The following is a 15,192-nucleotide window of genomic DNA, read 5'->3' as shown; positions in this document are numbered from 1 at the left end:
TTTCATAGTTTTTGTTAGTTCAAGTCAACCTTGCCATGGCTTGTAGACTTGGTGTGTTCGATAAATTTATTTTTCATATGTTCTCTTATTCCATTGGGATTGAGTCGCTAGAGTGCAGGAATAAATCAATAGACAGGAAGACTGCAGGCAATTACCCATTTTAGGCATCAAAGGAACAGTTTCACCAACCTATAGAATGATCTCTTTAACACTCTTGTTGAGAAGGATTTCCAGCCTCTTTCAACCTCTTTTTGTTTCCTACAATGAAAATATTTACAGCCAAGCATGGGTCAATTATTAGGCTATAGGTCTCAGTTTTTGAAGTGCTGTTTGCTGGATGCTTGTATTACCATGTTCTTCAAAGCAATAAAGTATCCATCCTTAATATTTTTTTCTCTGTGAAATTTCAAATGCTTATAAATAGATTAGAAGATATGAGACTGTTACGATTCTCTAGCTGGCCATTTCACATGGACCACAGATCACTGTCTTGCATTTAACTCATCTTGTTCAAATTATAGTTTTTAGGAAGGCGCTTTCTCAGCTGACAATCTTTAAATCCAGACACAGCAGTCTTCAGGGAACTGTTGCAGTGGGTAATAAACCTCTTTACAAGAACTTGGGCATTATTTGTAGTCCGAGTTTGTCAAGCTCGGACTTCAGACACTAAATTTAATACCAACATTATCTGGGTCTATAGGCACTTACCTAAAACACTTCAGAGTCAAGAGGTAAAATTTGTCTTTGGCTATATATGTGGAAGATAGGATAGTCCTTTATCTGTAGACTAGAAAGTGACACTTGTTTAGAAACAAACAAACAATTTATTAAAAAATAGAATTAATTCAAATAATTTATAAAAGAGCACTTAGTGTCAAATGCCATTTGGTAAGAAGTTCCAAAATTAAGGGTGGTCTGACTGCTTGGTGACGAACCTCAGGGTCCGTTTCAGGACTGGTCTTGGGTCATAGGCTGGTAATAATCACTGTCTCCTAGTGCTGGGTACTGCAATCAGTGTTTGCTTAGTGTCAGGCCTTGCGATGGGGATGCATGGCTATTCCTCCAAAATAAAACCTCTGGGCTAGGTGGAATTCCCTCAGAGCAGCTGTCAGTTGCATCGTGAAGAGGTCAATTTGAATAATTAGTTCCCTTTTGCTAATTTGTTTCCATCTTTCTTGGATATGGTTGAAATTGCAATCATCTGCAAAAGCAACAGCTAGAAAATTTCACTAAATGTATTTTAACACCCTGCCCTTTGCAAATGAGATTTGTTGAGAAGTGCTAACAGTATCTAATTTAGGATTTTATAATTAGGTGTGAATATTAACTTTTAAAGTCTGCTTTTACATGAATAGTACTGTGCCTTCTGAAGAAACAGAGGTCAATAAGAAATCACTACCAAATATGGACTTGCTGCTGGTTGTAGCTGATGCCCTGCTTGATTAATTAGTCATAAACATTTATAGGAAATGGAATCTAAAAAAATGCAAAATGTTTTAATCCAGCAGGATCATGTATAGAATCTCTGGTCATACACAGAATCTGTAGTAAGCCATAGCAGAGACATGCCTGTGCATCCATCTTTATGATGGGTTTGGAAACACTGTAATTGCAGTAAAATATTATTTATAATAGTGCATGACATCAAGATCCATCTGTGGGCCAGCTGTGCCTGCCAGGATGCTTTTTTCTCCTGGACTACTGCCTTTTCCTTGAGGCAAGAGCATGTGGTTGCTCAGGCAGTGCTTATTTCCTCATTAGTGGAAGATTTTTGAGTCTTCTGAGGCATCTGCAGCTCCGAGTGCAATGCTGCCATCTCGCTGTGCAGGGAGAGCACGAAGCCTGGCGTGTCTCTGAATGCACCTGGTGTGGTGCGTTACTCTTGGCGTGGAGTTGCACTGATGCCACCGTCACTGGCATCGTCACTGCTGCCCCAGCGTGAGCTCAGGGGCAGCTGGAAGAGGAGAGGATGCTCCCTTGGAACAGCTAGGATCCATCCTGCATGGCCTACTAGGGTTAGGACTATACCAACTAATAAATAGCGCAGGATTGCACCGTCAAAGCTGGAGTGGTTGGAACTCTGCTGTGTATCATCTTCCTGCCATCACAGCTGGAGAAAGAGAACACTAAACTAAGTTGTCTTAGTAGTCCACTAGATATTCTCATCTGATTTTTTGAAAGCTCATTTGAACAGGAGCTTTGTGATCCTCTAGTCATCCTATATTCTGATGTTATGGTTTTCTGTGGTGTTTCTGGAAGTATTTAACGCGTGGAGTTCACAAAATCCTGAACAAATCACGATAATTAGTATCTGTTGCTTATTTAATGGATTGTGTGTTCTGTTCATGAATTATCTACATTTTATGTAGTAATATTGCATGAATTTTTACTGTAACACAGAGCTGGAGGAAAAAGCTAATTAGTAGACAAAATGAAACAAAAAGCCGTTTCCTTTTTCTACTTCCTTAGTGGAATATGGCCGGGAATACATGGTACTGAAGGGCAGGCTGCTCTGCCACCGTATGGAGAGAAAATGAACTACTATTTGCTGTCCTGCAGTGGACTTGCAGATATTTTTTGCATCTCAGTAAGCAAAGTAGTAAAGAGAAGCCTTTTAAAGAAAAATTAAATTACTATCAAGTTTTGTCACTTTGGTTATCCTGAGGTTCTTTCAAGAAAGGAAGAATTTCAGTCACATCTACCAGCAGTAAACTTTATGTTTTAATATAAGCTGATCCTATTGGATTGGTTTGATGTAACACAATGTATGATAATAATAATTAAAATTTAGGCTGGTGAGCAGTGAAATGTTTTAAAAAAACATATCTAATAGAATAATCCACTAAATAATGATTGAAATTATTATATCCTATGTTGGTCCCAAACTCAGTTTTGCATTCTAACAGTAGCTGTATATTTATCTTATTTTCTTACTGCCTTTAGGGTATGTCTGTTTTGCTGGTTTTAGTTTTTTTGTTTTGTTGTTGTTAGGGGTTTTTTGTTGTTTTGTTTTTTGGGGTTTTTTTTTTCTTTTTTCTTGCCTATTTGTCAAGTAGAGAAGCCTTGACAACAATTTTTCTCAAATCCTTATTCTAAGTATAATGTTTTGATTCTTGTTTTTCCTCTCTCTTTTGGAGAATTATAAACTTATCATGACTTTTTTTGCTTTTCCTCAGCATTAATTTAAAAAATAAATAATCAACACAAACCAATATAAATTCTTCTGAAAGGTTTGACTACCTTCCTAGAAAACACATTCGTAATTAGCAATTTCTAAGAATTTAAATTTACTGCTTATTTTTATTTTCTTATTCTAGACCAGTATGATAATCTCTTTGGAATTCTATGTAATTTTTGCTCTGCAGGATAATCCTTGCAAATAATTCTGCAATAGCACATACTACCTGTATTGCAGTCCATTCTTCGAAGGGTAATTCTGAATTTAAATAGAAAAAGTAATTTTGTTTCAAGTTTTTTGTTGTGTTTGTTTGTTTGATTGTGTGTTGGATTTGAGGTTTTGTTTGGTTTTGTTTGGGTTTTGGGTGGTTGGGTTTTTGGTTTTTTTTTTTTTCTTTTAGATAAGTAAAAAAAAAAACAGAATAAAGAATCAAGGGCTGAGTTGTGTTGGAATTCCTTGAGGAGAGGTTGCCTGAGAAACTAATCTCACTTGAGATAAAAAGACTAATAGGAGAGGAAAGAGCCAACAAGAGAAAAAGAATAATGGGAGAGGAAAGGGCTCCAAAGATGTCTATGTCTCAAGTGGATTGAATTGTTGGTACTGATGAATTGTTTGTCTGGTGGGTGCATTGAGACTGAAAATAATTTGATGGAGAAATGGTTTCTGTCATCAAAAACAACTTTCAGGGGTGTTCAGGTACCTAAGCAGCAGTCATGGATAAACTGCATCTACTATAAGGAGCTTGCACATTGTTTGTGTAATGGTGCAGAATATTAGAATATGATTTTTCCTTCTGCATCATCTTTGTTTTTAAGGACTAAGCATGTCTGTCTTTAAAATGGCACCATGCTCCTTTTTGCCCTGATTTAAGTCTAGAAGTTGTTTCTATTCTCATTGAGTAAGAAATCATAAATATCAAATGTATATGTATCTTGGAGAAGTAATGTTTTATTTTTTAGCATTTGCACTTACCAGTCTTTCCTTTCAGTCCTGAATTATATGGAAAAATTTTGCAAGATAGATGAAATTTGGTTTTAGTGGATCGTTCTTGTTATAATTACTGTTATTTATTTGTCTCTCCCCTTTAAGTCTTATCTCTCAGCATTGATTTCTGGGAGCTATTTGTTTTAAGTTCTCCCTATAAAATGATAGCTTTTGAGACAAAAACCTTTTCCTTTGCAAGTCCTGACTGTTTCATACTGGATTATGGATGACTTTGTCTATTTGTGTTAAGGACTGCTGCAGTTTAGACTGGGTGAAGGGATTTAACTGGTAGTCTCAAGACAGGTCAGAAAATAAGTAGGTGTCCATGTCAAACTCTCATGGAGAATCAAAGGCAGTATTTTGCTCCAAAACCACAGTGATATCTGTGTCTAGGATTTTTGTAAGAGATTGCAAGAATATTTCAGGTTTATTTGAGATTCTGATCAGGGACGTGTCATTGCCAATGGCTGAGGCATGGATTCTGCCTCTCTAGGTGTGGTTACCCATCTGTTTCCTGCTTTTTTTTATTCCACAGAGAGCCCTTCTAGAGAAGAAGCAGAGGAAGAAACGTCTCGATCCGCTGATGGTACAGCCAAATCCTGAGGCCAAGCTGCGTAGGTCAAAGCCCAAAGGGTGCGAGGAGCAGACTCCTTTAGTAGAAACTCCTACCCCTGTCCACAGTGATGTTGTTTTACATGGTAAATAATCAACCTGATTGCAACAATGTTCCCCAAAATCCCAGTGCATGCATTATGCCACAGATGAGCACCTACGTTGCTGTGGTAGGGGTCAAATGATAAGATTGATTTCATACCTTTTTTTATGCAGAAGTTGAACTGTAGTACAGTATGGTTGAGCAATACTAGACTGCAAAAGCAAACAAAAATCTCACCTTGATTTTTGTGACAGCTGGAAATCCTCACGTGCCCTTGAGTAATCTCTTCCTTGGGTTAGGCTAGAAGAACTGCAGAAATGGGCTGGGAACTTCTATAAAGGTAGGGGTATATGAATCCAAAGTAAGAAAATCTTCTGAAGGTGTAAGATAAAGAAAAGAAAAGAATTCAATAGTGATTGCTTGTACTTTTCCTTATGGTGTCATGGCATACTCCATCTCAAGATTGCATATGACTGAATGATAAACAAGCACTATGTTAGGTTCTTGATGGTTTTTACTTCACCTGTTGTTTTCTGTGGGCTTCATTGACACAACTGAAACATGACAAACAAGCTATAGTGGTCCACAAAGTGAAAAGCACAAAGTGCTATCGGGGCCAAAGGCAGTAACTTGGTGGCCTCAAAACATTACACTAAAATAGTGACCATTCTTTTAGAAGTGAAAAGAAATGCAGTAGGGAGAGCCTTAAGACTCCCATGTCACAAGGAGATAAAAAGAGCAGCAATGAAATCCTTACATTCCAGTGGAAGTGTCAGGATGTTGTTTATGAGAGCCAGCATCCCATCAGTCTATCAAGAAAGTAATGGGAAACATTCTAAGGCTTTGAGATGTGTGCTATTGCAGGGTGTTATAATACAAGCATTGTACTGATAGCAAATTAATAGGCTCAGTAGAATTTTAAACCCCCAAACAAATGGCTATTATCTGGTTTGAAGATCACATTTGGAACTATGTTGTCCCTTCTCTCTTGAATATTTTTCTTTTTCACCAGATGCCTTTCGGGATCATAGGAAGGAAAGTGGTGATGTTTATGGTAGCATTTATGTGTTTAAAATCAGGTATAAGAAAGCTTCTGTTAAAAGACCCTTTCAAGTCAGGAAGAGAATGAGAGATAAGATTGGTATAACTTGTAAGGTAGAAGTCTTCAGTAATACTCAAACGAAAGCTTAACTGCTCACTCACTACCTTCCATAGTTCTGAGGCTTCCTCACTGCAAACAAATCCTGTTAATAAGTGATAACAGCAGTAAACCTGTCAGAAATACAATGCCTAGATAAAGCAGTAAAGTTTTAAGAAGGAAAACAGTGGGAAAACAAGAAATCCAAAGCTGGATTGTGTGCTACATATTAAAGAGTTATGCCAGACCCTGACATCAAGATGCCTCCACCAGTTGGAAGGTGTGGTACACAGCTGTGTTGAATGGTTTAAAAATGGACATTTCATTCTAACCAAAAGATAGGGGTTTTTTTCTGTCTACGGCTATAGATGCTTTTATCGAATTGATTTGTGATGCTCACTGTAGAGTACCCACTGGCACAGGACCGAACAAACAAGAAGAAGGAAAAAAAAATAAGGGAGATGCCTGTAAATAAATTGAAAACTATCAATGTGCATGACAAATATAACTTGTTTTAATTGCTTAAGCCCTTGTAGAAAGGTAGACACGATCACTATATTTAAATAGGGAGAAACTGATAACTGATACGTTTAAAGTAATAGGCAGTCTGTACCAGAGTCAGGTCTGATTCCTCCCAAGCCTTCTGACAAAAACTGAACAAGTGTATTTCAGTACTTTAAAGGGATTCTAGAGGAAGGGAAGATGAAAAGAGCCACCATCCTGGGATGTATCTTTGGCCATGAAAAGCAGACTTTAGAATTCTGTTTCATTTTGGTCTGCAGGCATTGATGGACCAGCTGCTTTCCTGAAATCGGAAGTGCAGGATTTGGGGACCAAGCTCCAAACTCTGTCTGCTGGATCTACCAAACCAGAAGACAATGCAGATAAGGAAAATGAGGGAGAGGCTGCAACAGACACAGCAGGCAAACCAGATCTGCAAGAAATATTACAGAAACGAGGTAAGAGTTAATAATGGGCAAATGTCTTTTTTGGCGCTCTTCTTTTATAACTTTATTTCAGTGTCATTAAGAAATGAGGAATCATGAAATAAATGTCTGCAGGATATCACTTTTAAAAGAGCTAGTAGATTCTACTGCATGTGGAAGTGCAGAGCTGCAGTTCCTTTTCCTGATATTATTCGAACCATACCAGGTATATTTTAAGGGTTTCTCAATGTGCTGTATAATTTCTGGTCTTTCCAAGGAAATTGCTGACAAAATGATATACCACATTTTGGTAAAGTTTGGGGTATTTTTATTCCAGATATGTTATATCTTGGTGAAATGCTTGAATATTTTCACAACAGCAGGACCCTTCAGTAAATGCCATGATTTAACTCTTCAGGAGACTAACAGGAAAGGTGTTTTTTTCTGAGTTAGAGGCTGTCACAATCAGCAGTTTTTGAGTTATATATTCAATAGTTATATCCCATTGAGTAATTTCCTAGTGGAGTGTCAAGCTCTGTCTGCCAAGTATCTTAAGTTGCTGACAGTACTACAGGAAACCTCTTTTTGTTGCATGCAGCCTAAGCATTTTGCAGCAAAATAATGGTTAGTGTTTAATTTAGTATACAGCTTGATTTTATTTTGCAGAGCTTGTCTCCCAGAATGTTTCCAGTACACTGCATGTATTGAGGTACTATCACATACAGAGGTATTCTCATCCAGTTGTCAGATGCCACAGCTGCTTACCTACAGATAGCAACATTACACAAGAGTTAGAAAAGGAAACAGGAGAGAATATCCAGTAACTTCAGGGGAAATTAGTGGAGGTAGAATATAAACAGTGAATTTTGAAATTGGCTGGAGTACTAGGGGTCAACGCCTTTCCTCTTCCTAAACGTCCTTTGGGAAGTTTACTGACAGGTTGTTAAGACTGGATTTTTCTGTTTTATCTGAGACTTCCATCAGTGCCCCTTCTCTGCAGTGCCATTTCAGAGCATTGTTATAATATTTGTTCTCAGAAAATGATTCCGTTTAGCAGGCTGACTGTGTTCATTTTCTGTAATGCTTTATGTACATTTCCTTTCTACAGCCAAATTAAATAAAAGAATCACAGAAAAAATCTCAGAATCACAGAATCTATTTGGTTGGAAAAGACCTTTGAGGTCATCGAGTCCAACGTATGACCTAGCACCACCTTGTCACCTAGACAATGGCACTGAGTGCCACATCCAGTCTTTCCTTAAACACCTCCAGGGACGGTGGCTCCACTACTTCCCTGGGAAGCCCTTCCTAATGCCCAATCACCCTTTCTGTGAAGAACTTCTTCCTAATGTCCAATTGATGATGCAGTTCCAAGTGGAAGGACACACCAAACAGTGATGTGTACAGAGGCTCTTTTTAAATGTTTTTATGCAGTTATTTTAGTTATATACCCACAGTCATCTCTACATGGCTATGCTTAGGTTAAGATTAAAGACGTCCTGAAACTTCTCAGTCTGTGCTTCAGTTTTAGTACTCAAGTCGTTATTAGTATTTATGGACCTGAGTTTTTGGTGCTGATGTAAGAACAGGAGGGGCTCTTACTGCAACATTGGCATATTCTGTTTCAGTGTGCATGAGACTAAGGGGTAATGGTAAAGGATGTAAACTCTAGAGAGTCCAACTTACAGGATAGGTGTCAGCATATTGATCTGGATTTCCTTTTACTGTTGTTCTTAAGACACGGAGGACTTTTTTGCATAAAAATAGGCAAAATTAATTCAATGACAACATAAACTAAGCAATATGTTTATGTCATGGAATATCATGTAAAATCCATATTAATAAAGGCCTGACAGCTGCTTGATCATCTGCACAGTGACTGATGCAAAATATCAGTAGGAATTTGAATTACAAGGCTCAGGAAGTGATATAGCACATGAAGAAAATCAGCAGTTGAAATAACAGAAATTGAGTGTGAATAGGTATTCAAGAGTCATACATGAATTAGTGATGCCATGAACTCATGACACCTTCTTTCAGAGATTATGTTTGATCTTGTGTTCTGACAGGAATTTCAGGCAGTTTGAATTTTGATGAGGAGGACACAGAAGAGGAAGAAGCTAGTAAGAGACCAGTATCTCATTCACCATACCCTGAATCTGAGAGGCCTAGTTCTGCATCCAGCGAGAAGTCTTTTGCAGTAAGTGTCTTGAAATCCATTTCTTATAAGCACTAGGCACACGCTTGATTTTAGTGCTAAGCCCTGGAGCACTGGCTTAAAATATAGTAGCTGCAAGTACAGTAGCCAGCAGTATTATTCCCTGAGAGCAGAGGGAAGGTCAAGATTGTCAGGTTATCTGACTGAAGGGACATTGAGTTAAACATAAAGACATAGCAATGATCAAAGGAACAATTGTGGGTGGAAGATCCTAAGGAGCCTAATCAGTGAATAGGGGAACGCAGTGAGTCAGCACTATTACCCTTAAAGGAGACAGACTGGGCCATTGTCTCTGCACAATTCACCAGAATGACTCAGAGAAGCTCTGAAATGCCATGCAAATATAGGAGGGATTTCTTCCTGAAGATTTATAGCATTTATTGTGGGATGCAAAGGGGAACAGAATTTTTGGAATGGAACAGAGAGTGATGGGATTGGACAAACTTTATGTGGGATGTTTGGGGGAAGGAATTTAAGAGGGAAAAGAAAGGTATCAAGGTGGATCAGGGAGTAATAAGTGTGGAAAGACAGAGATTAAAGGGGGTAAAAGGCATCAGATATGTGTCAACAACTGGAAAACAGTATGATTATCTGCCCAAGCCTTGTGCCTTGATTACTTCAGCATGTCCCACTCTCTTCTGAAAGTCCACTTGTAACTATTTCTCATGTGAACGTGTTTTGTGTGTGTGTGAGATACACATACATATATACATACATACGTTGACAAATTATGTGCTGGACTAGTCAGTGAGTTGGAAGAGACCAGCATCAGGAAGACCTAGGGTCTGAGCTAGACCAAATAAAGGCCGTGGGGTTTGAGCATGGGTGCTGGACACCCTTCAAAGTCCATGCTGTGGGAAAGACCTGTCTGAGTGTATTTGTGAGGGGACTGTATGTATGTTGCTCTGCACTAGTAGGGGAGTAGTGTAGGACGTCTGGGTGTCAGCTTCTTGGGACACTAGGCTGTGGGTGCAAACTGCTGGAGATACAGGGTGGTGGGTGCTGAAGGGGGGGAAGGGGTGAGACCCTCTAGTGAATTTCCAATCTATGTATGTGTGTCTGTGCTATTCACTCAGGTTTCCTACTGGCTGTAGCTATTAATGGGGATAAACCTGCAACTTCATCTCGAAGGCCCAGTCAAAGAGGAATCTCTTGGGTGCTACAATTCACAGAATACAGCTACCTCTAAGAAAAAATTACTTTAATGACCTGTACCAGATTTCCATTAGAATGCTAATTCCTTTGATGACCCTATCCTGACTGTACACATTGTTCTAAGGCTCTTCCAACATTTAGTTGATATGGTTCCACCAGCAGCTTACTCCATCTCTGCTACTGTTCTGAACCAACATAATCTCAGCACTCATTTCAGTCACAAAATCCCAGCCTTACTGCAGCATCCATCAGTCCTGCTTTATCATACTGTTTTATTTTCCACAGCATTTGAAGTTCTAACAGCAAAGGGGTTGTTTGCTTAAAATATTTTCAGCATCTCATCCTATTTCCCCCTTTCTAATAAATCACTCATGTCTGCTTAATGGGTACTTTTTCTCTTTTCCCCTTGGAGACCCTTGTCTTTCTTCAGAGTAAAACCTTCAGCTGCTTTCTTCTGAGGAAACACAGGTGGTATCTTGTTTAGCCTTCCTTTCCCCAGTATCTTCTGCAGACATGGTATCTTATGTTTCAACAAACCAGTATTTTCTTGTGGAATACCAGACTCTAATCTAATATTAATTTGCTAATATGATGCTTCTTCCCACAGGAAACAGGTGCTTCCTGTAGTCCATCCCCTCAGGCAGAAGCACAGCTGGGAGAAGTAGAGAACTTGGAGGATTTTGCCTTGCGCCCTGCACCCCGTGGAATTAGTGTCAAGTGTCGAATCACTAGAGATAAAAAGGGAATGGACCGGGGGCTCTTCCCTACTTACTACATGCATCTGGAAAGGGATGACAACAAAAAGGTATTGGAAGCAGCACACATTATCTTGGCTATTGTATGCCTACCACAGAATATTTTTGGTGCAAGGGAGAGCTTCTGGTAAGAAACCAGTAGCTGAGGAGATGCATCAATGCAGATGAGGACGGCTTATATTTGGCCAAGGTACTAAGGAGGGAATTAGCATGTAATTAGCATTGTATTATGGTTTGAAAGTCATAATGCAGTGAAAGATTAAATTGAAAAAGTATGAAAATGTTAAATGTCAAAAAAGAGGAGGAAGACTCAGTTGCTCCAGAAGAAAAGGAGGTGAGACTAGAACAGACAGTTGCATTAAATATAGACTGCCAAGTGAGCTGGTGGAGGGATAGGATTTCAGGCTGGCCGCTTTGGAAGAGAACAAAATTGTGGAGACAGTAATATTAACACAGAACAAAGAAGGGAATGCAAATGGGAAATGGAGAGATAAACAGTTTGGATAGCAATGCCTCTGCATTCTTACAAAGTACAGTCTTCATCAAAGTTTTGTATTTTCAGACATTCCTTCTTGCGGGGAGAAAAAGAAAGAAGAGCAAAACATCCAATTACCTCATATCAGTTGACCCAACTGATTTATCTCGGAAAGGGGAAAGTTTCATTGGAAAACTCAGGTGAGAACCATAGATTAAAACTATAGACAGTTGAGATAGGTTTTTAATTTTAATTGAGTTGTGGTTATGACTTGCAATCTGTTATAAATTCAGAGAGAACAAACTTAGGTTGTTCTGCTCAATGTAATCTCTGTTCACTTGGGTTGGCAGCCTTCTTCAGCATTACCATGGACTGTGGCAACTCAGAGAAGAAATTGTCTAGGTGCTTTTCTGGGATAGCTTACAGGCTCACCATGGGCACGTCATGGAAGCTCCTTACTGAGCTGGCAACAGGAAGATTCAGATGGCAGGACACCCGTGGTTTTGCTGTGCTGTACAAATACCTTCAGAAGATGACAAAACTTTCTACTGATGCCTCTCTTTCTGTGTTTTTCCATAAACTGACATTAGGTCAAACCTCATGGGAACCAAATTTACAGTCTATGACCATGGAGTTAACCCAGTCAAGGCACAAAGTCTAGTGGAAAAGGCTCATACAAGACAGGAGCTTGCAGCTATTTGTTATGTAAGTACTGCCTCTCCCTTTTTGCCCCTTTCTTTGTGCCTGGTTACCGAGGAAACACAGCTTGCAAAATCGTGCTCCTGCCAGCCTCCTCCACTTAACTTTGGAACCAAGTGACCAATTTCAACCAGATACAACGAGGGGCAGAGGGCTCACAGATAAATTCTTACAAGTTTAATGAAAAAAAAAAAATCAAAGCCAGGAGTGGGAGAAACACCCAAACTAACATCCTTTTGACCTTCTTATCTGACCTATTCAGTGTGTGGCCAGTCAGCACATCATTTACATGGAGCCAGCCACAGCAGGAGCTGCCTTGTGCCCAGCTGGTATCTGGTAGACCCTGAGAAGGAACTGGGAAGACCCTGTGAAGCAGAATTAGTTTTTGGGGAACCAAAAGCATTTTGAGGGATAGGAGGGAGTTGGCATTATTTCAGTAGCAGCTTGTTGGTGGTAAGGATGTGGTTCCAAGGTAAATTGTGATTCACTAGCTCTGTTTTAGAGACTTCTGCTCTTGTGAATCACCTCAGTATAGGATTCAGAGTGAGGAAGCACTTGTGGATACTATAGAATTACATGAGAGTTCTCATGTCACATTGTTTCATATTCCAGTCCTACAGTTTGAGTAAAATTTGAGGTTCTCTACAAAGCAATGGCTGTCAAGTGGAAGGATTTTTACTTTACTCACAGGCATGGTAATGGAAGCTTAAAGCTGCATTAGCCTACTGGAGCAGCATCTCAATTTTTTTGCTTTTGCTCTTGATCTTAATGGCACTTGGGAAAAAATTGATGTGATAATTCCAGTACTAGCCTGTTTATAGAAGTATCACTAGATATTTTCTTTGTACATAGTATTCTTCAGTTTCCTACCTAGCTGGACACAGCAAGGCGTTAGAATAGCATAGCCAGTTAATATAAAGTCAGCTTTTCAGAATTCTGAACTTTTACCTACAAAGAGTTTGTAGAGTTTAAATATTAATAAAATCAGTACCCTCATTCTTATACATGTCCCTAGATTTTTTTGAAGTGAAGTAATAGAAGTTGCAGCTCCAAAGACCTTTGTCAGTGTCTGCAAAATGCATTTATGTGTGAGGAGAAGCTGTATCACTTCTGTCAATCAATTCAGTACTTCTAAAAGATTCTGGCTTTTTAACTGGTCTTTGGAAATTTTAAAGGTTATCACTGACATTGTTAGAGAACATTTTAAATATACCCTTGGATTTTGGCTGATACCGTTAAATGAACAGTTGGAGAGTACCAGGACTTTTTTCCTTTGCTCTTTGTACTCAATCCACTTGGAGCAGTCTCCTTCAGTACTCTGGAAGAATCTGCTTGATTTAAGATTGAAGCTTGGATAGTTGCTGAATACTTCCCTTCCAGGGTCTGTTCTTAAACATTTATAAACCAGTATGATTTGAGAGAAAATTGTAGGTGTGTTCTTAAACACAAATAACAACACCTGAAGAAAAATGTCATTCATTGTTCAGATGGATAGATTAACTGGAGATATATAGACAACATAAACTCAAGTCAAAGGTATTTTGCCTTTTATCATACTTAAGCTTGTTCACTAGCAAGTTTTCAACTCATTATTGCCTCAGATGCAAAAAACTTATGCACTTGTCTAATTTTGTTGTAAATGTTTCAGTAGGCTAAGAAATGCACTCCAAATTAGTTAACACCATGTATATCTCCTAACACCTTTCTCTAAATGAGAAAGGGAGAGAAAGCAGTTCTCAGTGATTAAACACAGTTGCAGTTAGATAACTGCTCCTAGAGTTGTAGCCAGCACAACTCTAAAAACTAATACAAATGGGGATACAAGTTCAGTTTTGCTGTCTTTCCTTCTTTGAGGTGAAGTATCTCATTTGCTGAAAATAAAGGCTTTCCTTGTCTTTCAGGAAACTAATATCTTAGGATTTAAGGGTCCCAGAAAAATGTCCGTGATCATTCCAGGAATGAACATGAATCATAAGCGAATTCCAATCCGTCCACGAAATGTGAGTTATGAAGTTTGGTCATGTTTCAGATTGAAGGAAGAGGTCAAAACTTCCCTGTAGAGGCCTGGCTGTTACTGACAATCAGGGTTTTTAGTAGCCAGGGCTTTATCAAGTCTCCTGGAGAGTAAATACAGTGTAGCCTAAATGTGTTAATAATTTGTTCTTGCCTTTTACAGTGTTTGTATCCTTACGGGTCCTTTGGTCAGCCTAAATATTATTTACTGATCTCTATGTTGTTGCTGTTGCACATACAAGCCACCCTCATGGTGGGACCCTGTTGTGCTGAGGGTTGGATGAACACAGGACACGCTTCTCCCAGGAGCTTGCATTCTTAGCCAGGATGTGGATTGCAGCAGATAGGTAATAGACAGATAAGGTACTGCTGGTGCAGTAGCAAGAGAATAGATACTTTTTTGATCAGAATGCTGTTGGCTTTTTTGTAGGAGTAGCAGAAAAGGAGGATTCTTGATGGGGAAGGAAGGATGAGGAGAAGGACTGAGTTTCATTGTGACTATTTAGTGAGGATTTCTCATATAAGGGGCGTTACAGCTAAAAGCTTACAGAACAGTATCTGAAGGTATGTTAAGGTGTGTGATGAAAATTGTTAGGTTCCCTTAATGTGGGTTTTATGTCTGGTGACAGAAGACCAAAAGAAAGAAGAGGCACCGACTGAAAGGTGTGGTCATATGAGTAGGACAAGAATGTATTTCCTGAGGTCAGAGACAAAAATCTTCAAGAATGGAAATTGAGTCATGAGAGCCCAGAAAAGAGATTTAATTCTTGTGAATGGTCAGAAAAATTGTATCTGGAAATGGTCATTTATTCATTGTCTTTCAGTTGGTGTTGCCATCTCCCCCATTAGTACAGTAATGGTCCTGTGGCCCTGCCTATACTTTTCTCCCCTAAATCTAATTTCACTTTGTTGGTGCCAGTTCTCAGGGTTTGGTTTACATCTTTCAAAAGTAAATAGAGATAAAGTTAAAAAATAACTAAACCGAACAGGAAGTTT

General features: G+C 38.9%; 1 protein-coding gene across 1 annotated transcript in view; it reads left to right on the top strand.

The window, feature by feature from the left end:
- Nucleotides 1-15,192, top strand: part of TULP3 (TUB like protein 3) — a 32,411-nt gene that overhangs the window by 13,499 nt on the left and 3,720 nt on the right. The window contains exons 3-9 of the mRNA XM_032098886.1: nt 4,698-4,860; nt 6,738-6,914; nt 8,951-9,081; nt 10,862-11,059; nt 11,572-11,684; nt 12,075-12,189; nt 14,085-14,183. Of these exons, the coding sequence (XP_031954777.1) occupies nt 4,698-4,860; nt 6,738-6,914; nt 8,951-9,081; nt 10,862-11,059; nt 11,572-11,684; nt 12,075-12,189; nt 14,085-14,183 (996 nt within the window). The remainder of the gene's footprint in view (nt 1-4,697; nt 4,861-6,737; nt 6,915-8,950; nt 9,082-10,861; nt 11,060-11,571; nt 11,685-12,074; nt 12,190-14,084; nt 14,184-15,192) is intronic.

This window comes from Corvus moneduloides, chromosome 2 (assembly GCF_009650955.1).
Source record: "Corvus moneduloides isolate bCorMon1 chromosome 2, bCorMon1.pri, whole genome shotgun sequence".
NCBI lineage: Eukaryota > Metazoa > Chordata > Aves > Passeriformes > Corvidae > Corvus > Corvus moneduloides.
This window is presented reverse-complemented; position numbering and strand designations above follow the sequence as displayed.